Below are 27,003 nucleotides of genomic sequence, written 5' to 3' on the forward strand. Positions count from 1 at the left end.
CATGCAATTTCAAAACATAAGTACTTTCTAGTAAATAAAGATGGGCATGTAAACAAATTTACTTTTTAGACTATTAATAATATTTTATATTATATTTTCATTATAGACAGGGACATATATAAAATTTCCTATTACTACTTAAGACATAATTCTTTTTCTTGAATTTTATTCTTTTATTTTTTTTATACAGCAGGTTCTTATTAGTTATCTATTTATACATATTAGTGTATATATGTCAATCCCAATCTCCCAATTCATCCTACCACCACCACCCTCTCCCCACACCGCTTTTCCCCCTTTGTGTCCATACGTTTGTTGTCTCCATCTGTGTCTCTATTTCTGTCTTGCAAAACGGTTCATCTGTACCATTTTTCTAGATTCCACGTATATGCGTTAATATACGATATTTGTTTTTCTCTTTCTTACTTACTTCACTCTGTATGACAGTCTGTAGAGCCGTCCATGTCTCTACAATGACCCAGTTTTGTTAATAATATTATATTGTATACATGCACCACATCTTCTTTATCCATTTGTCTGTTGATGGGCATTTAGCTTGTTTCCATGTCCTGGCTATTGTAACTAGTGCTGCAATGAACACTGGGGTGCATGTCTCTTTTTGAATTATGGTTTTCTCAGGGTACATGCCCAGTAGTGGGATTGCTGGGTCATATGGTAGTTCTATTTTTAGTTTTTTAAGGAACCTCCATACTGTTCTCCATAGTGGCTGTATCAATTTACATTCCCACCAACAGTGCAATAGGGTTCCTTTTTCTACACACCCTCTCCAGCATTTGTTGTTTGTAGATTTTCTGATGATGCCCATTCTAACTGGTGTGTGGTGATACCTCTTTGTAGTTTTGATTTGCATTTCTCTAATAATTAGTGATGTTGAGCATCTTTTCATGTGCCTCTTGGCCCTCTGTATGTCTTCTTTGGAGAAATGTCTATTTAGGTCTTCTGCCCATTTTTTGATTGGGTTGTTTGTTTTTTTAATATTGAGCTTCATGACATAATTCATCTTTTAAATTGCTAATTCTACGTTATATGGATTTTAAAGCTTAAACAGGACAGTAATACACAAACATCTTGCGTTATAGTGAACTGTCACATTTGACATAGTATAAAGCAATGTCCAAGACAGGAAATACTAACCAAAAAAAAGTTGTAATTCATCAAAGTTATTTTACGCAGTAATCCAAAATTACTTATTATTCAAATGATACAATATTTTATGTTTTAGCACAATAGGTAAATTCAATCTAAAGGGTGAGAGAAAAGTTTCAGAGGAAAGGAAGTAAATCTATCATGCTTGAAAGCAAAACATTGGTATAAGAAATCTCTTTTTATATTATATATATATAAGAATTTGCCAGTGCTCTGTATTCTTCAAAACAGAAAATGTTTCAATTCATCAGAAGAGTACTAAAAACTGAGAAAAAATCCTTTAAAAAATCCTTTGGGAGGGCTTCCCTGGTGGCATAGTGGTTGAGAGTCTGCCTGCCGATGCAGGGGACACGGGTTCGTGCCCCGGTCCAGGAAGATCCCACATGCCGCGGAGCGGCTGGGCCCGTGAGCCATGGCCGCTGAGCCTGTGCTTCTGGAGCCTGTGCTCCGCAATGGGAGAGGCCACAACAGTGAGAGGCCTGCGTACCGAAAAAAAAAAATCCTTTGGGCACTGATTTGGTTACTGCCACAATGAAACCAAAACAAAACAAAAGGAAACAGATTGCAAAGCTCATCAAATTCACCTGAACGATTGGAAGTAATCTCAGGGCCCTACACAGTTTAAAAATATCTTGTCTCGGGCTTCCCTGGTGGCGCAGTGGTTGAGAGTCCATCTGCCGATGCAGGGGACACGGGTTCGTGCCCCGGTCCGGGAAGATCCCACATGCTGCGGAGCGGCTGGGCCTGTGAGCCATGGCCGCTGAGCCTGCGCATCCGGAGCCTGTGCTCCGCAACGGGAGAGACCACAACAGTGACAGGCCTGCGTCCCAAAAAGAAAAAATATATATATATCTGGTCTCATCAAGTGAGTGGAGTAAAATGGCAACAGCAAGCATTTCATTTCCATAACTAATTTATAAACCTCTTTCATTCAGGGAATACTTTGGGAGAGTAAAAGCTTTGAATAATAAAATATTTCAAAAATAAATTAGAAAAAAGAAATTCTATTTTAATAATTTCATGTACCACAACAAACTAGATTAATGGCTAAAAAGTGTTCTTAATAAGTTCTTAATACTGTCTGCTTTAATACGGGTCACTTTCATGGAAAATGAAAGTCACTTATGCTAAACCACTTATATGAAATACTACCAAGTATTACATTTCCTGTAAGAATTCTTGAGTTACCTGATTCTCTTCTGATAGATAAGTTCTTCCTTGAAAAATAAAGGGAGGAGGGAGGGTAGCTCTGAAAGGTAAGGTCATTTCTTGTACTTAAGAAGCTGACTGGAAATCTGAACTAAGGTGGTGGGCCTCTGGTGGGGGGATCTGAGGAGTCCGGCCATCTAAAGCTGTACTACTGGGAACAGAGTTATTACAAAGCCACCTGCCAAGTGCAGGAGATGAGAGCTAGGAAGGGTGATTCCCAAGGCAGGTGACAAGCTACAGATGTGGAGGCTGCACACTGAGTCAGTCCATCATTCATCATGGCCTGTGCTCTGTTTAATTCTCTTCTCTTTGCATTCAGTCTTTATCTCAAGCTTATTTGAACACTTCTGCCCTGTCTCAGGTCTGCTACAGAACAGAAAGAGCAAGGGCATTTGTCCACCCATTCATTATAGGAGAAGCAGCTCTACCCATCAGGAGATCTTTTAATTCTGGATTATATTTTTTTCTATTAAGTACATGAATCCACCTAAATTTTTACCTTTACTATTAATTTGGTTAGAAAATATTTAATAGAAATGTCCATTTGAATAACTCATATGGACAGTGCTACATGAATGTAAAGTGATGTAATCAATTTTATCCCAGCCTATGTTTAAATGACCATAAAATCCAGGTTTCTTTTTCATAGTTTGTAAGTAAAAACACTGATAATGGTCTCCTATGTTTATATAAATGAAAGCAATTAAACAATATGGCAATATATCACCCAAGCCTCTAAACCAGCAAACTTTGCCTATAAAGGGCTAGATAATAAATATTTTAGGCTTTGTAGGCCATAAGGTCACTGACACAACTACTTAATTTTGCCAATGGAGTACAAAAGCAGCCAAAGGCAACATATAAATGAATGAGCATGGATGTGTTCCTATAAAACCTTACTTAGAAAAATGGATGGCAGGTCAGATTTGACCTACAGGCATTAATTTGCTTACCCTAGCTCTAAACAATTTTATGAAGTAGATAACAAGGGTATAATTACCCACTTTAAAGATGAAGAAGCCTAAGCTCAAGAAGTTAAATACAAACCATGGGCCAGCCTCTGGAAATACAAATGTGAACAAGACATAGTTTTTCCCTCAAGAGATAGTATAGTGCAGGAATTAAGAGCCCTTTCTAACTATGTGAAAAATAAGGATAATACCAATATCTCACTACAAGGTTATTGTGACAATTAAATGAAGTAATGCTATAAAACACTTACTTTAACAATTGGCACATACTAAACACTCAATGAATGTGTTATTATTATTGATTTTATTATCAGATGTGGAATTTGAATTAACCAAAGAAGAGAATAAACATCCCACTCCTGAATTTGCTAGAGAAGATTTCAAAACTCAATGAGTAACAATTTTAAAAAAAGAGCCAGATTCTACTCTGAGAACAATGGGTAACAGGGAACCACATGAGCAAATATCTGGGCATATAGGATGGCATGGGTCATGGTGAATGACAGAGCATGGAGGAAACAGGCTATACATAATGGGATAGAGGAGAAATAGCTTAAAGAAATAAACTGGAAAGGGTCCAAAATACATGCTAAGATGCATGGGTTTTCTATGATCAGACATAGAGAACCTGAAGTTTGTAACCTAGAGAATAACATGACTAGATAATCCCTCCGGTGGTACTTTAGAAGACGGAAGGGAGGAGGCTAATGGTTAGTGGCAGAATTAAAAGGCTATTTTAATACTTCAGGTTGGAGATGATGGCTAGAATAAGGCAGTGGGAACAGAAAACATTTGAGAGGTATTTTGGAGAAGCTCTATGGATAAGATTTAGTGATTTTTGTAGATGCAGAGTACCTCCCCAATTAGACTGCAAGCCACTTGAGGGTAGAAAAGATGCCTTTCCTCAAAGTGCCTATTGTAGGGGTGAACAGTCCTGGCTTTATAATATACTAGCTGTGTGACTCAGAGCCTGGACTACAATGCTTGTAATTTGCTTATCTCTGAAGTAAACATAACCAAGGTTGGCCAAGATGGCGGAGTAGAAAGACTTTCATCTCACCTCCTCTTACAGGCACACCAAAATCACAACTATCTGCAGAACAACCATCGATGAAAAGGATCAAAACCTACCAGAAAAGATCTTCTACAACTAAAGATAAACAGAAGGAACAACAAAAAGATGGTAAGAGTGTGTGGAGTTGCAATATAGTCAAGTCCCATACCCGAGGTGGGTGATCCACAAATGAGAGAATAATTACAAATGCAGAGGTTCTCTCAATGGAGTGAGAGGTCCAAGCCCCACATCAGACTCCCTAGCCTGGGGGTCCTGCACTGGGAAGATGAGCCCCCAGAGCATTGACTTTGAAGGCCAGTGGATCTTTCTTTCTGAAGTCCCAAGGGGCTAGGGGAAATAGAGACTTCACTCTTAAAAGGCACACACAAAATCTCACATTCTGCAGGATCCAGGGAAGAAGCAGTAATTTGATAGGCACCTGCTGATCTTGGAGAGTCTCCCAGAGAGGCAGGAGGCAACTGCAGCTCACCCTGAGAACACAGACACTTATGTTGATCTTGGAGAGTCTCCCAGAGAGGCAGGAGGCAACTGCAGCTCACCCTGAGAACATAAACATTTATGGCTGCTATTTTGGGGAGTTCATTCTACCACATGGACAATGGTGCTGGCAAGCACCATTGTAGAATCCTCCCTCTAGCTAATTAAACCCAGGAACAAGCCTTTCCCTGGCCCAACAGTCTGTAGGCACCAGCACTGGGGTACCTCAGGCCAAGGAACTGACTGGATGGAGACAGAGCCCCACCCACCAGCAGATAGGCTGCCTTAAGACATCCTAAACCAGCAGCTGCTTCTGGATATGGTCATGCCCACCAGAGAGCCAAGGATCCAGCTCCACCAACCACTGGGCAGGCACCAGTCCAAGAATCACCTGGGCCCCGGCCCTGCTCTCCAGGGTATCTGCTCTAGCTTCCAGAGAAGTCTCACCCACCAGGGGGCAGACAACAGCCACAAGAAAACCACAGTTCCTCAGCCTGCGTACCTGGCCTGCCTACCAGTAGGCCAGGCCCCACAATGGGGTCAGCTATGAGAAAGCCAATACAAGCTTCAGGATGCCCCAGACCCTGCACCCAACTGTATCGGGAACTGGCCCCATCCACCAGCAATCTGACACTAGCTCTGGGACCCCTGCGCCCTGCAACCAGACTCTTGGAACTTGACTCCACTCAGCAGTGTGCCAGGACTAGCCTCAGGGCCACCCAGGATTTTGCAGCCAGCTGCCTTCTGACCTAGTCCCACCAACCAGCAGCCAACAGCCCCCACACAAGGCAGAGTCTGGTAACCAACCAGATCATTGGCCAACCAAGCCTAACAGATTGCCCACATAGTCAGCCCACCACAACAGAAAGACCCATGCAGTCCTCATAGGGGGAACCCCTAGAGCATATATAGCTCAGGTAAAGAGAGGGAAGTTTGCTGCTGGGATACATAGGACATCTCCTACAAAAAGCCATGACTCCAAGGTTGGGAAATGTAACTAACCTACCAGATTCATAAAAATAAAAACACCAACGAAGTCACAATGAGGTGACAAAGGAACATGTTCCAAATGAAGGAACAAGATATAGCTCCAGAAGAAGAAATAAGTGAAGTGGAAATAGCCAGTCTACTTGAGAAGGTATGCAGGGTAGTGATTATAAAGATGATCAAAGAACTTGGGAGAAGAATGGCTGCACACAGCAAGAAGTTAGTTTTTAACAGAGAGTTAGGAAATATAAAGAAAAACTAGAGGTGAAGAATATAGTAGTTGAAATGAAAAATACACTATAAGGAATAAACAGCAGACTAAATGATACAGAGGAATGGATCAGCGAGCTGGAATACAGAGTGTGTAAATCACTGATGTTGAAAAGACAAAAAAAAAAGCATGAAAAGAAATGGGGACAGTTTAATGAGAACCTCTGGGACCACATCAAGCACAAGTGCATATATATAATACATAAAATATAAAAACCTCATGGTAACCACTAATATTTGCATTATAGGGGTCCCAGAAGGAGAACAGAGAGAGAAAGGGGCTGGCTGAGGACATAGTTGAAGATATAATAGATGAAAACTTCCCTAACCTGGGAAAGGAAACAGTCACCCAAGTTCAGGAAGCACAGAGAGTTCCATACAGGATTAAATATTAAAAGCAGCAGGGGAAAAGCAACACATTACATACAAGGGAACTCCCATAAGTCTGTCAGCTGATGTTTCAGCAGTAACTCTGCAGGCCAGAAGGGACTGCCATGATATATTTAAAGTGATGAAAGGGAAGAACCTGTAACCAAGAATACTGTATCTGGCAAGGCTCTCATTCAGATTTGATAGAGAAATCAAAAGGTTTATAGACAAGGAAAAGTTAAAAGAGTTCAGCAGCATCAAACCAGCTTTGCAAGAAATGTTAAAAGGACTTCTGTAAGTGAAAAAGAAAGGGCTACAACTAGAAACATGAAAATTACAAGAGGAAAAAGCTCATTGGTAAAGGCAAATGTACAGTAAAGATAGGAAATCATCTACACACAAAGATAGTGGGAAGGTTAAAAGGCAAAAGTAGTAAAATCATCTACATCCACAATAAGCAGTTAAGGGATACAAAAACAATTAGACGTAAAATATGATTTCAAAAACAGTAATCATGAGGGAAGGAGAGTACAAATGCAGGGTTGTAAAATGCATTTGAAATTAAGAGATCAGAAACTTAAAACAATCAAGTGCATATATATAATACATAAAATATAAAAACCTCATGGTAACCACAAACCAAAACTCTATAATAGATACACACAAAAAAGAAAAAGGAATTGAAACATAACACTAAAAATAGTCATCAAATCACAAAAGAAGAGATCAAGAAGAAAGGACCAAAAAAGAACTACAAAACAACCCCCAAACAATTAACAAAATGGCAAAAAGAACACACCTATCAACAATTACTTTAAATGTAAATGGAATAAGTGCTCTAATCAAAATATATAGAATGGCTGAATAGGTACAAAAACAAGACCTGTATATATATTGCCTACAAGAGACTCACTTCAGATCTAAAGACACACACAGACTGAAAGTGAGTGGTGGAAAAAGGTATTCCATGCAAATGGAAGTCAAAAGAAAGCTGGGGTAGCAATACTTATATCAGACAAAATAGGCTTTAAAATACTGGTATAGGATACAAGGAAGGACATTACATAATGATCAAGAGATCAATCCAAGAATGAGATATAACAACTGTAAATATATTTGCACTCAACATAAGAGCACCTAGATACATAAAGTAAATATTAACAATGTAAAGGGAGAAATTGACAGTAACACAATAATAATAAGGGACTTTAACACCCCATTTACATCAATGGACAGATTCCAGACAGAAAATCAATAAGGATACACTGGACTTAAAAGACACGTTAGACACATGGACTTTATATGTATGCATATATATATATATATATATCCATATATGTGTGTGTATGTGTATACACACACAACACACACACACACACAATGCATTCCATCCAAAAGCAGCAGAATACACATTCTTTTTGAGTGCACGTGGAACATTCTCTAGGATAGATCACATGCTGGGCACAAAACAAGCCCCAGTAATTTCAGGAAATTGAAATCATATCAAGCATCTTTTCCAACCACAATGCTATGAGACTAGAAATCAACTACAAGAAAAAAACTGCAAAAAACACAAACACATGGAGGTTAAACAATATGCTACTGAACAACCAATGGATCACTGAAGAAATAAAGGAGGAAATTAAAAAGTACCTGGAGACAAATGAAAATGAAAACCCAATGAACCAAAATCTACAGCAAAAGCAGTTCTAAGAGGAAAGTTTATAGCAATACAAGTTTACCTCAGGAAACAAGAAAAATCTTAAATAAACAACCTTACACCAAAAGAACTAGAGAAAGAACAAATAAAACCCAAAGTTAGTAGAAGGGAAGAAAAATTATGATGATCAGAGCAGAAATAAATGAAATAGAGTCTAAAGAAACAATAGAAAAGATCAATTAAACTAAGAGCTGGATTTTTGAAAAGATAAACAAATAGATAAACCTTTAGCCAGATTCACCAAGAAAAAAAGAGAAGGGGCCCAAATCAATAAAATCAGAAGTGAAATAGGAGTAATTAAAACTGACATCACAGAAATATACAGAATCATAAGAGACTACTATGAATAACTGTATGGCAATAAAATGAACAACCTAGAAGAAATGGACAAATTCCTAGAAATGTACGATCTCCCAGGACTGAATGAGGAAGAAATAGAAAATGTGAACAGATCAATTGCCAGTAATGAAATTGAATCAGTAATAAAAAAAACTCTCAACAAACATAAGTCCAGCACCAGCAGTCTCCCCAGGCAATAGAAGTAAAAGCAAAAATAAATAAATGGGGATAATCAAACTTATAGACTTTGCCCAAAAAAGGAAAACATAAACAAAATGAAAAGACAACCTATGTACTGGGAGAAAATATTTTCAAACAATGTGACTGACAAGGGCTCAATTTCCAAAATATACAAACAGCTCATACAACTCAATGACAAAACAACAAACAACCCAACCAAAAAATGGGCAGAAGATCTAAACAGACATTTCTCCAAGGAAGACATACAGATGGGCAATAGGCACATGAAAAGATGCTCAACATCGTTAATTACTAGAGAAATGCAAATCAAAACTTCAATGAGGTATCACCTTACACCAGTCAGAATGGCCATCATTAAAACCTTTACAAATAACAAATGCTGGAGAGGGTGTGGAGGAAAGGGAACCCTCTTACACCGTTGCTGGGAACGGAAACCGGTGCAGCCACCTTGGAAAACAGTGCAGAGGTTCCTCAAAAAACTAAAAATAGAGTTGTTATATGATCCAGTAATCCCACTCCTGGGCATATATCTGGACAAAACTATAATTCAAAAAGATGCATGAACCCCGATGTTCATAGCAGCAATATTTACAACAGCCAAGATACAGAAGCAACCTAAGTGTCCATTGACAGATGAGTGGATAAAGACGGAATACAGCTCAGCCATAAAAAAGAATGAAATAATGCCATTTGCAGCAACATGGACGCACCTAGAGATTATCATACTAAGTGAAGTAAGTCAGACAGAGAAAGACAAATACCATATGATATCACTTATATGTGGAATCTAAAATATGACACAAATGAACTTATTTATAAAACAGAAACAGACTCACAGACATAGAGAACAGATTGTGGTAGGGGAGGGATTGATTGGGAGTTTGGGATTAGCAGATGCAAACTATCATATATGGAATGGATAAACAAGTTCCTACTGCTATATTAAATACGCTGTAATAAACCACAATGGAAAAGAATATATATATACGTGAGTGTGTGTGTATACATATATATATGAAACTGAATCACTTTGCTGTACACCAGAAACTAACACAACATTGTAAATCAACTATACTTCAATAAAAATAAAACTTAAAAAAAAACCCGATTAAAAAATAGGCAGAAGACCTGAATAGATATTTTTCCTAAGAGGACATAAATTTGGCCAACAGGCACTGAAAAGATGCTCAACATCATTAATCATCAGAGAAATGCAAGTCAAAACCACAATGAGATATCACTTCATGCCTGTCAAAATGGCTATCATCAGAAAGACCACAAATAATAAATGTTGATGAGGATGTGGAGAAAAGGGAGCCCTTGTACACTGTTGGTAGTAATATAAATTGGTGCAGTCACTGTGGAGAATAGTATGGCAGCTTCAGAAAACTAAAAATAAAGCTACTATATGACCCAGCAATTCCACTCCTGGGTATATATTTGAAAAAATTGAAAACACTACTTTGAAAGGATACATGCACCCCAATGTTCATAGCAGCATTATTTACAGTTGCCAGGATATGGAAGCAACCTAAGTGTCCATCAGCAGATAAATGGATAAAGAATATGTGGTTATAGGGACTTCCCTGGTGGTGCAGTGGTTAAGAATCTGCCTGCCAATGCAGGGGACAAGGGTTCAAGCCCTGGTCAGGGAAGATCCCACATGCTGCAGAGCACCTAAGCTCGTGTGCCACAGCTACTGAGCCTGTGCTCTAGAGCCCACGAGCCACAACTACTGAGCCTGTGTGCCACAACTACTGAAACCCACGCGCCTAGAGCCCATGCCCCACAACAAGAGAAGCCACCCGCAATGAGACACCCACACACTACAATGAAGAGTAGCCCCCGCTCGCCGCAACTAGAGAAAGCCCGCATGCAGCAACGAAGACCCAATGCAGCCAAAAATAAATAAATAAATAATTTTATTTTTTAAAAAAAGAATATGTGGTGTATATATATAATGGTGGTATATATATTCAGCCCTACAAAGAATAAAATTTTGCCATTTGCAGCAACATGGATGGACTTGGAGGTACTATGCTAAGTGAAATAAGTCAGACAGATAAAGACAAATACTGCATGATATCACTTATATATGGAACCTAAAAAAATAAAACAAACTAGTAAATAAAACAAAAAAGAAATAGACCCACAGATATAGAGAACAAACTAGTGGTTACCAATTGGGAGAGGGAAGCATGGAGGGTCAGGACAGGGGTAGGGGATTAAGAGGTACAAACAACTATGTATAAAATAAGCTACAAGGATATTTTGTACAGCACAGAAAATATATCCAATATTTTATAAGTATAAATGGAGTATAACCTTTAAAAATTATGAATCACTATGCTGTATAACTGGAAATATACAATATTGTACACCATCTGTACCTCAATAAAAATGTTTTTTAAATAAAGTTAATGATGAAAAAAATAAAGATAACTGTCACCTTGCCTACCTCTTATAGCTGTGACTATAAAAAATAATACCTACATACTCAAATTGTGACCACAGGTAAAAGTCATATCTTAAAAGTGCTTGACCTGTATCTAATGACTTCAATAAGTCATGCATTCAATCATATTTGTTGAAAACCTGTGCCAGCACACATACAACAGATCAACTAAGATGACATATAGCAGGTACCCAAATGTCATTGATTCAGAGGGCATTTCAGCCATTTTAATGAATTGTTCCGGAGCTGTGGCCAGTCTGTTAATTATAACACCTCTTTTCTCTTTATATCACCTCTTATTTCCCACCTTGAGTTTGTTTTATTAAACTTGACTATCTCTATCAGAACATAAAGAAAAAAGCAATCAAAGAGATGAAGCTCAGCCAGTAGGTTGGCTAAAATTAAGCAGAGGAGAAAGGGAAGAAGAAACCATTGGTAGGACGCGCAGGCTCAGCGGCCATGGCTCATGGCTCACGGGCCCAGCCGCTCCGCGGCACGTGGGATCTTCCCAGACCGGGGCACGAACCCGGTCCCTTGCATTGGCAGGCGGACTCTCAACCACTGCGCCACCTGGGAAGCCCAGGCCTCTTTAATTTTAATGATTGACATCAAGTCTAGCACGAATTAGTAGAGACAAATGAATCATCTGCTTAAGTACCTACATACACAAAAATACTCCACACAAAAACGCAACAGGATACATTTTTTAAATGGCAGCTTCTATTTACATCTTTCAATAAAATAAAGTTAAGGCAACTAAACAAATGTATTCCTCCAATTTCATTACTGCCTTTTTGAATTCTAGGAAAGGACAAAGAAGCACTCCATCCTAAAAAGCATCTATTTTCAGAAATGAATTTATAAAACATTTCAGATTAGTAATTCTAAAGGTTTGTCTTAATTTTTTTGTCTTAATTTTTTTAAGTTTTATTGATGTGTCATAATACACTATCAGATCAAATAAGATTTTTAAGGTTTTGTTTGACAGCCAAGAAGGAGTATTTATAACTGCACATTATTCTTCAAGCAACTTTAATACACCATATGTAAACCTTTATTTACTCTTCTAATACTCAAGTTACATGAATAAATAATCAGCATTAAGATCTTGGGTAATTTCCCCAGGGAGCTATTGTGGAAGCAGAAACCAACTTCATCTTCTTTGATGTCTATTAAAAGTCGTAAATGGAAATCCTAGGTCACTCTTTGACAAATTCTATTTCTCCTATTGGCTTTCAACACAGTTAAACAACCTAAACTTGAGCCAAATGTGAGAGGCCATAGAAATCACCTCTGATGCTTTCTCAGATTCCAAATGAAAATTGGCTTTATATTTAACTTCTCACATGAATTTTCTATTGAAAAATTTACCTCCAACATCTGAACCAGCAAGAAAATGTAGGCTTTACCAATTAGTTCAGTGTCCATGTTGTATTCACCTTTGTGCTCCGCCATGTCCAGAGCAGTGCCTAGCACACAGCAGGAGCTTGGCAAACATTAGCTGACCTAAGTGAAGAACTGAAATGTGTTCAAGGACTAACCTTCAAAAGCATTTCTTCATGTTGGGGATTATCAGAGTCATAGGGTTCTCTGCGCAGTTTTTCCACATCCGCAATAAGGTTTCTGTACCCAACAATTTGCAGAAGGCAAGCTTGAAGAGAGATTCCCAGCCTAACATGTTAAAAAATAGAAGAAACACACATGAGGGAAAAAAAACCACATTCTCTGGCATTTGTTCACTTGATGTATGTACAATAGGACTTTTCATATTTATATAATATTTGGAAATTGCTCAAATAGGATTTTTCTAATAGAAGCACAATTTTTAACTGAAGCTCCACATGGACAGCTGTGGAACTTGGCTAAAATGTACCTCTCATTCCAGCCTTTTCTTAAGCCAAATTGCAATAATATGGCTTAAAAACAAGGGAGCTCTTTATGCAAGTGACTTGAAAGATGTAGAAAATATAGGTGATCATGGTTTCTTAGGGATCATTTAGCTCCCCTAGGTAGATATATCAGAAACACTTCAGAAGGGTGTGTGTGGGGAGGTGTCAGTGAGAGAGAGATAAATAGCCCTCAGGGGCTTAGGGATAAGAAAAATTTTGAAACAAATAAAAACCACAACAATAAAAATACCTCTGCTTGCACCCCTGACAGATAAGGCAAGGCCAAGAGAAAGAACTCAGTACTTTACAAAATTTCCCATTCCATTCTGACTGCTCTACTTGTCTGAATGCCTATTCTTATGCTGAAACAAAATCTGCTTTCTTTATTACCAAGAGCTTCAAACACTGTTCTCAGAGCAAATTCATTTCCACTTTTCCCTACCATGCCTATTCATTTTAAGACAGGAAGAATTCTTTCTTCTAGTCTCATCTCCAGGGTTAAAAACAAACAAACAACAAACAAAAAACTCCCCTCTTCCTTCAATTCCTTCTCATGGGACATGGTTTTCAGATGTTTTACTATCTTGCTCAGTCTTCTTGAATGCACAGTTTGTATGATTAACAGTCCCCTTAAAACGTATCACTGGAACAAAAAAGAATCTGGCAAGCGTGACATAGAGAGGATCATTACTTCCTGTGATCTGAATGCTGTTTTTCTCTCCTACAACACAGAAAGTAAAATAGGGTCTCTTTAAGCAGTCACATAACATTACAAGTTTATTAAACAGGTGGCTAAATAATCACCAAGATCCTTTTTTCCTATAAACTACTGTTACATAAATTATCTTCCTGTACTCATTTGATGGCATTTTTTAATCTAAAGGTAGTATTTCATGTTTATTTTTTCCTGCTAATTTTATAGTTACTCACTTTTGTGATTCAACAATAGCAATTGCATATGATTCAGCCTAAGAGTTACTGTTCGATATACTCCAACTTCTAATTCACTCACTAAATTTAAGCATTTTTTGTTGGAGTTGGGGGGCCACTGTAATCACAATGACAGTGTCATAATCATCTTTTTTGCGGGGGATGAGATGTATAGAGGTTAAGTCTAAAGTTGGGGGCAATAGAAAAATTTAAGTTTTAGGATTGTATGCTTACTCCCAACATAGAAGGCAGTGTCAGATAACCCAGAATACTAAACTTAAATAAAATTGAATGTTCAATTAAAAAAAACTAAATCAGATATTTAGGAAAAGGGCACAGTGGTCACCCATAAAATCAACACAGGACTGAGAAGAGAGTTAATTTTGAGGGAAAGAAGTGAGTGGTAGAAATAAAAAAGAAGAAAACAAGGGACCCAATTCAATTTTACTGTAGTAATTCTTATCACCACTGTAAGTGGCACCTGAAAAAAATGTATAAAACAAAGTAAGGTTAATAGTAGTAACGGCTCGATAAATTATTTCCCCTAGCCCTCTCTATTTCTTGATTTTTTTCCAGAAAATTATTCAATTAAAAAAAAATCACATTATGTCAATGTCAACCTGGAAAAAACCCCACTAAAATCCATATTGAGCTTTAAAAAACACAATCTACTACCTATAAGGGTTTTTTCTCCCTAAAGGAAATCAAAAGAATAGATGGTAAGGAAACACCTTTGAATGAAATATATAACTTTCATAAAAGAGACAGGAAAGATTTGCTATTAAATCTAACCCAATCTCTAAATATGATTATAGGTCTAATATATCTCTCATGCCTAATTGTAATCATAAATTTTTGGTTCAACTTAATTTAAAATGAATTTCATTCTTACCAGCTTCCCAGAGAAATAAAATATGTCAGAAGGTTTCAAAAAGACATTTACTGTATAATTAAATCACATTTAATGGCTGAATAAGGAAAAGGCAGCTAATTAGCTGAAGCTTCTATAGAAGAATACTATGGAGACTACGTGGAAATGGAGTTTTGTGATGAGCCTCAATCAACTAGTACTAGAATCCCTTCAAGATACAGACCTATGCAAAGTGCACTCTGAAATTCCCTTTGACTACAGCTCCTCATCTTTGGCAAGTAAAAGCTTTCTTTAGTGATAACATCTGAAGTTCTTAAGTATGCACATCTAAAAGACAGTTTGTTACTTACCTAAACTTTATCTGAATATATCTGCATACAGAATTTATTCTACCCAATATCCTAAGCCTAAAAATTTACAGAAAAATTCCTGTACACAATGGAAAATATAAAGCTAATTTTAAATGTCATGTACACTGCCAAATGCATTTTAATACTTCCAAGATGAGATGACTAAATTACAAAGTTCTAAAGTCTTCATATAAAAACTGTCTATCTCTCTCTCCCACACATGCCTGTCTTCTTCACAAGCAGGTAGAAACTGTCTCCAAGATTATCAGCCTGTCATGAACTGAAGAAATATTCTTTATGGAGCAGAATCAGCTCAGGCACATTTACAATCTGAACATTTACTGTTAATGTAAAACACAGGCATCATATGGAGCGACTGTTGATGAATGGGCTCCCTTTATTTCACCTTCTGATATCAGGGGCATGCACCAGATTTCTTACATTCATTGCGCTTCAGAAGCATAAGCATAAATCACAACAGAAGTACAAAGCTGCTGCTATTTACAAATAATAAAAAGGCATCTTTTTTCTTTATTTTTCATCTGAAAGTCACAACATGCAGATGATTATTTGGGGCAGGAAAGAGAGAGAGGGAGAAAGAGCGTGTGAGAACATAGAGTATTTAGAACTACTAAATATGTGGCATGTGACTTCTGTTTTATATTTACAACATAATAAACATATTCTTACTGTGGATTTATGTCAGGGTTAATTTTTTTCAGTTCCATAATGTCTTCTATAGTTTTTTCAATAGCATCAGGATGAACACTCACTGAAGTCTGCAGTAGCTGGAAAACATGTTTCAATCAGTTGCTTTGTCATGAACACTGGTGTCTTAAGTGGGGTCTATTTAAATAGGGGCCTCAAATGTTTGTTTAAAGCTTCTATATGAAGATAAGAAACTAAACTAAAGGCAAAAAATTCATGTAGTATTTGAATTCTAGTAAATTTGATATTTTCACAGTGGGGGTAGTACAATTTTCCTGATTGAGGTAATTAACATAACAAAACAAAAATACATAAGTTTTTTTTACCATCTTCATCTGTTTTAAGCTACTTACATAGAAATATTATATTTTCCTTTTCTCACTCAACACACATGGCTTCCATTGTTAATGGGCATTATGTCTATGACTGTGTGAAGTACATGGGGGATATAGTCCTAAGGATGCCAAAATTAAATTAAATATTCAAGAATCTTGAGAAGCAGATTTTTCTTTCTTATGTGGATGCTTAACTATGTGCTATAAATGCTAGCATAGTGGCTTCTTTGATTTTCTTGGAAAATCTTGAGTATAAAGTTAAATGATTTGGATATTGATGAAATACCAGAGAGTTACCACTGCTCTTATTTTCAAGGAATATTTATTTTATGATTTGGAAAGAGGTATAAAAAAGGATTAATTCAACAATGAAGTAATATGTGTGTCATAAATCTGCCTAGAAATTCTTGAGTGGCTGCTCTCATGTAAAAAGTACAGTGGTTTGTGATGGGAAAACAATTCATTCTTCTCAGTTTGCATTAGTATTCATAGCCAAAAGTATTTTTTGTTTCTTAAAATTTTTACTTTTTGATGATGGAGGTAAGTCTTCAATTGAAAAGTTGCTGAAAAATATAGGAACAATTTTACTTACCTTACTTTTTGAATCCCTCAGTGATGTTTCTGGAAAAGAGATGATTTAAAAAGCCATTCAAAAATTATCTTTTACAAGTGGTTTACAGTTACTATACTGAAAAATAACAGTGTATCCTCAATCCCAGAAAGCCTACATTTTGCTTACTGCTTTGTTTCATGCTTACCGATTTTCATAGTTCTAGAAGCTCCAGGCTTGGTATTGTAACAGATCCGTTGCAGTTCACATCTTCCAGTCAGCTTTCTCATTACAAATTTCAGGCAACGCCACAAAAATTTACAGTAAAAATACAGGCACACCTGGATCAGCATTCTGTCAAAAACAAAAGATAGCACTCTTCCAATAGAACTCTGTAAGAGAATAGAAAGCAGCCACCACCAGCAAGCAAACAAGCCCAGAAGAAAATCAATCATTAGACTTCTGGGTTTACAAGCATATTTCATTATTCTAACCCCATGTTATTTTATTTGAGGTAGCTACAAAACCCATCATTGGGAGGGAAGCCCAAGGTCTGTAAGTACACACTTACTATGACTGCAAGCTCCAGAATTCCCTATTCTAGTAAATTTGACACACCAACAAACTAAGAGTGAAGCACAGGGATCCATTCTTTTCCTACATTTGCCTAAAAATATTTTCAAAGCAAATCAGTACCTCGAAAACAGAACACTTGTGTTTTAGAAGCTGTCCCCCATAGACACAGGGAAAGGGTATGCTGTGGCATCTCTCATCTTCTGCCCCCACGAATAGCCTCTCAGCCAGCCCCAATTCACTTCCAGCTTCTCCTTAGTGTCTTATTTTTGGCTTCTGTGTTATTTCTTCCCCTGCTCCCATTTTTTTCCCCCTTCCCTCTGCTTTCCTTTTGGTAGTGTTGTCCTCTTTGAGGACTTTGTTGTGTGGCCACCATCTTCTCTGCTGACCAATCCCAGTACTTCTTGGATATGCCAGAATGCCTCCACAACAGTTCACTGAACAAGCATGTTGACCTTCGGTTCTTCAACATTCTCTGATATAAACCTTCCAAAAACTCCGCCTCTTGACAAGTTTGTTCTTGACTCCTGCTAAACAAAGTTTTCTTCATTGCACACCCTATCTCACTCCAATAATACCTTAACAAACTATAAAGTATATGGCCACCAATCATGCACTTATTCACAATGCCTCTGGCACATGTGAATTTGTGTTTTACGCCAACTTTTAGTTTTTAATATGTGAGTGTCTACTACTTCATGGGACTGCTCAGCATCTCAAAATGACTCAAGCTGTAGAAGTAAAGAGGACTTATCATCCAGGAACTTATATTCAACCCTTCTTCTCTGAATACTAGAGTTTTCCTAGAAGGCAGAATTATTTATATTACTTCCTATTGGTGTGATTTCTAAAAGATATTTCTTTTTCTCATATGTTCACTAATTCCCCCCAGCTCTAACATAAGGTGATCCAGGGTCATTAAGATGAATTTGTGTAGTTAATTAATATCCTCAATGATGTGATTAATCCCTGAATTTGAACCAAAACCTTGATTGTGTTCCTTTGTAAAATTGCTCTGGCTCCAATATCTTGAACAGCCTGAGTTAAAAATAACAATTCCAACTGACTTATACAAAATCATGGTCTATATCATATAAATGCACTGGGACAGAGACCTTCAAGATGGCACAGGAGTAAGACATGGAGATCACCTTCCTCCCCACAAATACATCAGGAAAACATCTACATGTGGAACAACTCCTACAGAACACCTACTGAATGCTGGCAGAAGACCTCAAACTTCCCAAAAGGTAAGAAACTCCCAACTTACCTGGGTAGGGCAAAAGAAAAAAGGAAAAACAGAGACAAAGAATAGGGACAGGACCTGCACCTCTGGGAGGGAGCTGTGAAGGAGGAAAAGATTCCACACATTAGGAAGACCCTTCACTGGCAGAGGTGTGGAGGGGGGGAAGCCTCGGAGCCATGGAGGAGAGTGCAGCATCAGGGGTGCAGAGGGCAAAGCGGAGAGATTCCCGCACAGAGGATCAGTGCTGATCAGCACTCACCAGCCTGAGAGGCTTGTCTGCTCAACTGCCAGGGCGGGTGGGGGCTGGGAGCTGAGGCTCCAGCTTCGAGGTCAGATCCCAGGGAGAGGACTGGGATTGGCTGCGTGAACACAGCCTAAAGAGGGCTAGTGCACCACAGCTAGCTGGGAGGGAGTCTGGGAAAAAGTCTGGAACTGCCTAAGAGGCAAGAGACCATTGTTTCGGGTTGCATGAGGACAGGAGATTCAGAGCACTGCCTAAACAAGCTCCAGAAATGGGCGTGAGCCATGGCTATCAGTGAGGACACAAGAGATGGGCATGAAACACTGAGGCTGCTCATGCAGTCACCAAGAAGCCTGTGTGCAAGCACAGGTCACTATCCACACCTCCCCTCCTGAGAGCCGGTGCAGCTCGCCACTGCCAGAGCCCTGTGATCCAGGAACAACTTCCCTGGGAGAACACACGGCACACCTCAGGCTGGTGCAACGTCACGCCAGCCACTGCCGCCACAGGCTCACCCCACATTGTGTACCCTTCCCTCCCCCCGGCCTGAGGGAGCCAGAGCCCCCGAATCAGTGGCTCCTTTAACTCCTTCCTGTGTGAGCGAAAAACAGAAGCCCTCCGGCGACCTACACACAGAGGCGGGGCCAAATCCAAAGCTGAACCCCAGGAGCTGTGTGAACAAAGAAGAGAAAAGGAAATCTCTCCCAGCAGCCTCAGGAGCAGCAGATTAAATCTCCACAATCAACTTGATGTACCCTGCATCTCTGGAATACCTGAGTAGACAATGAATCATCCCAAAATTGAGGTGGTGGACTTTGGAAGCCACTGTAAACTCGGAGTTTGCTTTCTGCATCTAATTTGTTTCTGGTTTTATGTTTATCTTAGTTTAGTATTTAGAGTTTATTAACATTGGTAGATCTGTTTATTGATTTGGTTGCTCTCTTCCCTTTTTCTTTTTAATATATATATATATTTTTTTCCTTTTTCTCTTTTTGTGTGTATGTGTATGCTTCTTTGTGTGATTTTGTCTGCATAGCTTTGCTTTTACCATTTGTTCTAGGGTTCTGTCTGGTTTTTTTTTGTTTGTTTAAAATTTTTTTTTTAGTATACTTTTTAGTGCTTGTTATCATTGGTGGATTTGTTTATTGGTTTGGTTGCTCTCTTCTTTCTTTCTTTCTTTTATTACTTTTTAATTTTTAGTATTTTTTATTTTAATAACTTTATTTTATTTTTTTCTTTCTTTCTTTTTTTTCTCCCTTTTCTTTTGAGCCACATGGCTGACAGGTTCTAGGTGCTCCAGCCAGGTGTCAGACCTGTGCCTCTGAGGTGGGAATCCCAAGTTCAGGACACTGGTCCACCAGAGACCTCCCGGCTCCACGTAATATCAAATGGTGAAAGCTCTCCCAGAGATCTCCATCTCAATGCTAAGACCCAGCTCCACTCAACTACCAGCAAGCTACAGTGCTGGACACCCTATGCCAAACAACGAGCAGGACAGGAACACACCCCCACCCATTAGCAGAGAGGCTGCCTAAAAACATAATAAGGTCACAGACACCCCTAAACACACCACCAGATTCAGTCTTGCCCAACAGAAAGACAAGATCCAGCCTCATCCACCAGAACACAGGCACCAGTCCCCTCCACCAGGAAGCCTACACAAGCCACTGAACCAACCTTAGCCACTGGGGGCAGACACCAGAATCAATGGGAACTACGAACCTGCAGCCTGTGAAAAGGAGACCCCAAACACAGTAAGTTAAGCAAAATGAGAAGACAGAGAAACACACAGCAGATGAAGGAAAAAGGTAAAAACCCACCAGACCAAAAGAATGAAGAAGAAATAGGCAGTCTACCTGAAAAAGATTTCAGCGTAATGATAGTAAAGATGATCCAAAATCTTGGAAATAGGATGGAGAAAATAAAAGAAATGTTTAACAAAGACCTAGAAGAACTAAAGAGCAAACAAACAATGATGAACAACACAATAAATGGAACTAAAAATTCTCTAGAAGGAATCAATAGCAGAATAACTGAGGAGGAAGAACAGGTAAGTGACCTGGAAGATAAAATAGTGGAAATAACTATTGCAGAGCAGAATGAAGAAAAAAGAATGAAAAGAATTGAGGACAGTCTCAGAGACCTCTGGGACAACATTAAACGAACCAACATTAGAATTATAGGGGTCCCAGAAGAAGAAGAGAAAAAGAAAGGGACTGAGAAAATATTTGAAGAGATTATGGTTGAAAACTTTCCTAATATGGGGAAGGAAATAGTCAATCAAGTCAAGGAAGTGCACAGAGTCTCATACAGGATAAATCCAAGGAGAAACATGCTAAGACAGATAATAATCAAACTATCAAAAGTTAAATACAAAGAAAAAAATATTAAAAGCAGCAAGGGAAAAACAACAAATAAATGGATTAAAGACCTAAATGTAAGACCAGACACTGTAAAACTCTTAGAGGAAAACATAGGCAGAACACTCTATGACATAAATCACAGCAAGATCCTTTTTGACCTACCTCCTACAGAAAAGGAAATAAAAACAAATGGGACCTAATGAAACTTAAAAGCTTCTGCACAACAAAGGAAAACATAAACAATAAGACAAGACAACCCTCAGAATGGGAGAAAATATCTGCAAATGAAGCAACTGACAAAGGATTGAAACTCCAAAATTTACAAGCAGCTCATGCAGCTCAATATCAAAGAAACAAACAACCCAATCCAAAAAGGGGCAGAAGACCTAAAGACATATTTCTCCAAAGAAGATATACAGATTACCAACAAACACATGAAAGGATGCTCAACATCACTGATCATTAGAGAAATGCAAATCAAAACTACAATGAGGTATCACCTCACACCAGTCAGAATGGCCATCATCAAAAAATCTACAAACAATAAATGCTAGAGAGGGTGTGGAGAAAATTTACATTGTACTGTTTGTGGGAATATAAATTGATACAGCCACTATGGAGAACACTATGAAGGTTCCTTAAAAAACTAAAAAGAAATACCATATGACCCAGCAATCCCACTACTGGGCATATACCCTGAGAAAACCATAATTCAAAGAGTCATGTACCACAGTGTTCACTGCAGCTCTATTTACAATAGCCAGGACATGGAAGCAACCTAAGTGTCCATGTGGCACATATATACAATGGAATATTACTCAGCCATAAAAAGAAAAAAACTGAGTTACGTGTAGGGAGGTGGATGGATGTAGAGTCTGTCATGCAGAGTGAAGTAAGTCAGAAAGAGAAAAACAAACATTGTATGCTAACACATATATATGGAATCTAAAAAAAGTGGTTCTGAAGAACCTAGGGGCAGGACAGGAATAAAGATGCAGATGTAGAGAATGGACCTGGGGACATGGGAGGGGGGAGGGTAACCTGGGATGAAGTGAGAGAGTGGCATGGACTTATATACACTACCAAATGTAAAACAGATAGCTAGTGGGAAGCAGCCACATAGCACAGGGAGATCAGCTTGGTGTTTTGTGTCCACCTAGAGGGGTGGGATAGGGAGGGTGGGAGGGAGATACAAGAGGGAGGAGATATGGGGATATATGTATATGTATAGCTGATTCAGTTTGTTGTAAAGCAGCAACTAACACACTACTGTAAAGCAATTATACTCCAGTAAACATGTTAAAAAAATTTTTTTAAATGCACAGGGAATGGAGGAAACATATAAGTAACTAAATTTCTACACTAAAATGTGGTAGAATCCTTTGTAGGCATTAGAATTGTATTCTGGAGTAACTAATAACATAAAATGTCCATAATATGCTTATCAAATAGAAAAATGTTTGGAAAGAACATGTGTGGAATAATGTATTTTTTCTTTAGCAAATAAAACAAAATATTTAATGATGATATATAAACAAGGAGAAAAAGACTGGCAGGATATACAACAAAAATATTAACAGTGGTTTTTCTGGGTAATGGAATTATGAGTAATTTTTATTTTCTTTTCTGATTAAGTATATTTTCTTTTTTAATATGTATATATTATTTTATTTAAGAAGAAAGTTATAACTACAATTAAAATGATCACCAAAAATCATTACAAAAGTACATATGAAGTTTCTATGGGAAGTCATATTCTGCTGAAAGACAAAAAATGGATTTACTATGTTGTGAAGTCTGAAATTCAACTGTTTTAGTCAAATATGTTCTAAGATCTGTTAGGATTTAGATTATCAGCTTCCAAAAAAAAGTAACCCTGAAAATAATTAATGGAACATTTTAATTAGATGAGTGAGAAATTTTACAAAACCACAACATGGTCTCTTCGAAAAAGTTTTCCATTCTTCCAACTATTGGATAGCTATGACAGAAGAAAAGATTGAGCAATATCCTTGTTAACTTGTTATCAGCCAAATGGTAATGATATTAATAACTGGTTGGCATTAATCCTATTACAAGTCAGGGATAAATCTTTCCATGATATCTGCCCTTATGATACCCATGTGCAAATTCCAGTAAAGTTTGCCCAGTATGTGGGCCAGCTTCTCAAATGAAGCCTATTTTAAGTCTATGCATTAGGACTCCATAATAATCAGGTTCTTGTAGTACTAAATCGTCCTAGAGAAAAAGGTTCTAATTACAGTTTAAGGAGTATTTTTGTATTCAACCTACTTAGGATACAAGCCAATTAAATTAAACTACAGAAAGTTTCCCCTATGCAACTTCTTCATCAGATCTATACAAAGATGTGGCTTGACACCTAGAGGTGTCATCCTAGGTGGCAGGAAGCATCCAGATGAGAGTGACTTATAGCCCATCTAAAATTTCTCCCACTGGCCTCCTTGCATATAAGAAGAAAATGCCTGGGGAATTGTTTTGCATCAAGACAGTGTTATATAAAAGGAGAGAAAAGACATCATGTTCTATGCTTTTCTTTTTTCTTTTTTTCAATTCCCCTGAGGGTATTCACACTGTCAAAGACAGGGAAACCCAGTGGAAATCCACAGTGAGGGGTTAGAGATGGTGCATCATTTCTTAGGGCTCAATGCTCTGTGAGGTGTATCACAACCCTCTCACATAATCACAGAAACAATAACACAAATCATGAAAGAGAAATGCTCATTTCATTTGTGAAATGACATTTATACACTGCTTCCTTACCCTTTCATAATTTCTGGGTGAGTGTCCTGATAATGTTATTTATTATCCAGGATATATTTTGATTTTTTCCTTGTTTTTGTAATGGGCCAACATGCCCACAAATATTTCATTAAAAACCAGCTTGTTATGCTAGGCACTGTACTTTCTTTCTATGCTATGTATTATATTTTTTCAAGCCAGATCATCAGATCAAACAATGCCTTGACAGATACAGTTTATTTTGCACTTAGATCGATCGTAAATGTAAGGCATGGTCAGAGATGGAAATACCAGCGCTACCCCTTACTTTGGAAGCCCGATTTTATTTTATTTTTTTTGCGATACGCGGGCCTCTCACTGTTGTGGCCTCTCCGTTGTGGAGCACAGGCTCCGGACGCGCAGGCTCAGCGGCCATGGCTCACGGGCCTAGCCGCTCCGCGGCATGTGGGATCTTCCCGGACCGGGGCAAGAACCCGTGTCCCCTGCATTGGCAGGCGGACTCTCAACCACCGCACCACCAGGGAAGCCCGGAAGCCCGATTTTGATGAGAGAACAAGTACCCAAGTTGCTTTCTCGTGAAAGGACCAGATCAGCAAAACCTCCATATGAGCATCTCAGGATGGCTGTTCTTCACCATCAAGTGCTACCAAGAGATCACTTCTTAAATGTCTGGTCCTATTTAAGTGCCTCAATTTGTGGGAAAACTGCTTAAGGTCCAGAGAACAATCAAAATGATTAAATATTTGGGGAGAATGTTAAATTGGTTTGGCATGTTTACCCTTAAAGGAAGAAATGAATCTTTAAAGCTTTAAAGCTAATCAGTAGTTGGTTTAGGAAAAAAGAAAGGAAGGAAGAAAGGGAGGGAGGGAGAAAGGTAGGAAAAGTGCATCCCTTTCCAATCTGAGTTTAGGAATAGGAACTTTTGGATTTATAGTTCTTTTCCTCCTTTTAATTTCCTTTATCTCCTTTATGTTTCTGACCATGTGCCTGGAGTGAAGGCATCTCAGATGTACCTGTGTAGCAGATCCCATTTGCTTTCTTTAATCCTATCCTTCTGTTCCTATTATTAGAAGAAGAATTACTGCCACACTCTCTCCACCATCTGAACCCTATGTTCAGAGCGTTTATAGCTGTGCTTGTTTTGTTTTTATCTCCTAGCCTGAATCATCAAACCAATAATCTTAGTTTTATTTAGAAGAATATTTTGCTTTTATTCTTCATAACACTAGACTTAGTTTTCTTATTTCTGATGGAAGATTCTCAAATCACTATTGAAAAGATTTGCTACATTTTGTAGGAACAACAATCAAATTCTCAAGACTACAAGGAGAAAATACTGATCACCATCTCTTATATTTTTTTACATGTGTGTTTTTTGTTCATTTGGTTGGTTTTGGTTTTTTTGGGGTTTTTTTGCTGTGCTGCGTGGCTTGCTGGATCTTAGTTCCTCAACTCAGGGATTGAACCAGGGCCCTCCAACAGTGAAAGTGTGGAGTCCTAACCACTGGACCACCAAGGAATCCCCACCATCTCTGATTTTTAATAACTATATGCATAGACAGCAGTTTTTTTGTGTTTGTTTCTGTGTTTTCAATCATAGCTTTTTGATTGTGTTCTAAAAGGAGCCACTGTAGTTTCCAAAGATGAATGCCTTGCTTAAGCACTGGAAGAATCTGATTTAATAAAAAGAGCTACTTACACATGTTCTATTTCCAACATTTTCTGTTACTGCCATTTACTGATATGCTGCAGAGTGAAGTTTATGCTGAGTTCATAGCAGTATCCTTCCATAAGGCAATTATGATCAATTTTATCATTTAACATTCATCCTCTAGCTGGCACAAGAATAGCCACCCAATATAAATAAATTATTCAAAATAAATCATATTTCTGCTACCAAATAAAAGTGAGCTCCTGTCTTGTGCTTCTTTGTTAGAGGAATCCATTCAGCAGGGATGAAGCCTCTGAAACAGGAGATGCACCTAGGACCATGTACTCTCCTGCCTCTGGGGTGAGGGGGTGTGGGTACCTGTAGTACAACACTACTCCATCATCTTAAATTTGTGACTCTGACATCTTCTTTTGGAATAGTAAGAGAAAAGCGGCTTATTTTGAACAATTTCAATGAATTTGCTAATGAAAGTTAATTCTTGCTTGAAGAAATCCTGTAATAAACAAGAAGTACACTATTGGTGAGGAAGGATACATACAAAATAATCACAATTCTTGTATCAAATCACTTTCCTAAACAGAACACTTTTCATCTAAACGGCCATAAAGAACAGCAGACTGCTCAATGTTTCCAGCATTTCATGTACTTTCTAAAATGATATTTTAAAAAATTTTAGCTGCTCTGTTGAAGCTCCTAATTAGGGGCACTGGCAGTCAGTTGGAAATTAACTTGTCAACAGGTATTTGGCCTAGTAAATGGGCCCCTCTAAATAATGAGCATCCTACTAGGAAAAGAGGCTGCAGAGGACTTGATACATGAACTAGAAATGTGAAATCATACAAAGAAATCATTTGTGGGCCTCTAGAAAAACAAGATTATTAGATAGAGAGATAAACCATGTTCTTGGACTGGAAAAATCAACATTGTGAAAATGACTCTACTACCCAAAGCAATCTATAGATTCAATGCAATCCCTGTCAAACTACCACTGGCATTTTTCACAGAACTAGAACAAAAAATTTCAAAATTTGTATGGAAACACAAAAGACCCCGAATAGCCAAAGCAATCTTGAGAACGAAAAACGGAGCTGGAGGAATCAGGCTCCTGGACTTCAGACTATACTACAAAGCTACAGTAATCAAGACAGTATGGTACTGGCACAAAAACAGAAAGATAGATCAATGGAACAGGATAGAAAGCCCAGAGATAAAACCACGCACATATGGTCACCTTATCTTTGATAAAGGAGGCAGGAATGTACAGTGGAGAAAGGA

At 38.1% G+C, this 27,003-nt stretch overlaps 1 protein-coding gene across 2 annotated transcripts in view; it reads right to left on the reverse strand.

Moving 5' to 3' along the window:
- ELMOD1 (ELMO domain containing 1) overlaps nucleotides 1-27,003 on the reverse strand; it is a 57,434-nt gene that overhangs the window by 28,605 nt on the left and 1,826 nt on the right. The window contains exons 2-6 of one of the 2 annotated variants that reach the window (XM_029208727.1): nucleotides 26,086-26,221; nucleotides 17,082-17,227; nucleotides 16,916-16,944; nucleotides 15,971-16,068; nucleotides 12,782-12,911 (exon numbers count right to left, since the gene is read on the reverse strand). In XM_029208727.1, coding sequence (XP_029064560.1) covers nucleotides 12,782-12,911; nucleotides 15,971-16,068; nucleotides 16,916-16,944; nucleotides 17,082-17,226 — 402 coding nt within the window. In that variant the 5' untranslated portion in view covers nucleotide 17,227; nucleotides 26,086-26,221. The remainder of the gene's footprint in view (nucleotides 1-12,781; nucleotides 12,912-15,970; nucleotides 16,069-16,915; nucleotides 16,945-17,081; nucleotides 17,228-26,085; nucleotides 26,222-27,003) is intronic. The other variant, XM_029208728.1, reaches the window with a different exon arrangement.

Source organism: Monodon monoceros, unplaced genomic scaffold (assembly GCF_005190385.1).
Source record: "Monodon monoceros isolate NGI ecotype Baffin Bay Population unplaced genomic scaffold, NGI_Narwhal_1 Super_Scaffold_7, whole genome shotgun sequence".
NCBI lineage: Eukaryota > Metazoa > Chordata > Mammalia > Artiodactyla > Monodontidae > Monodon > Monodon monoceros.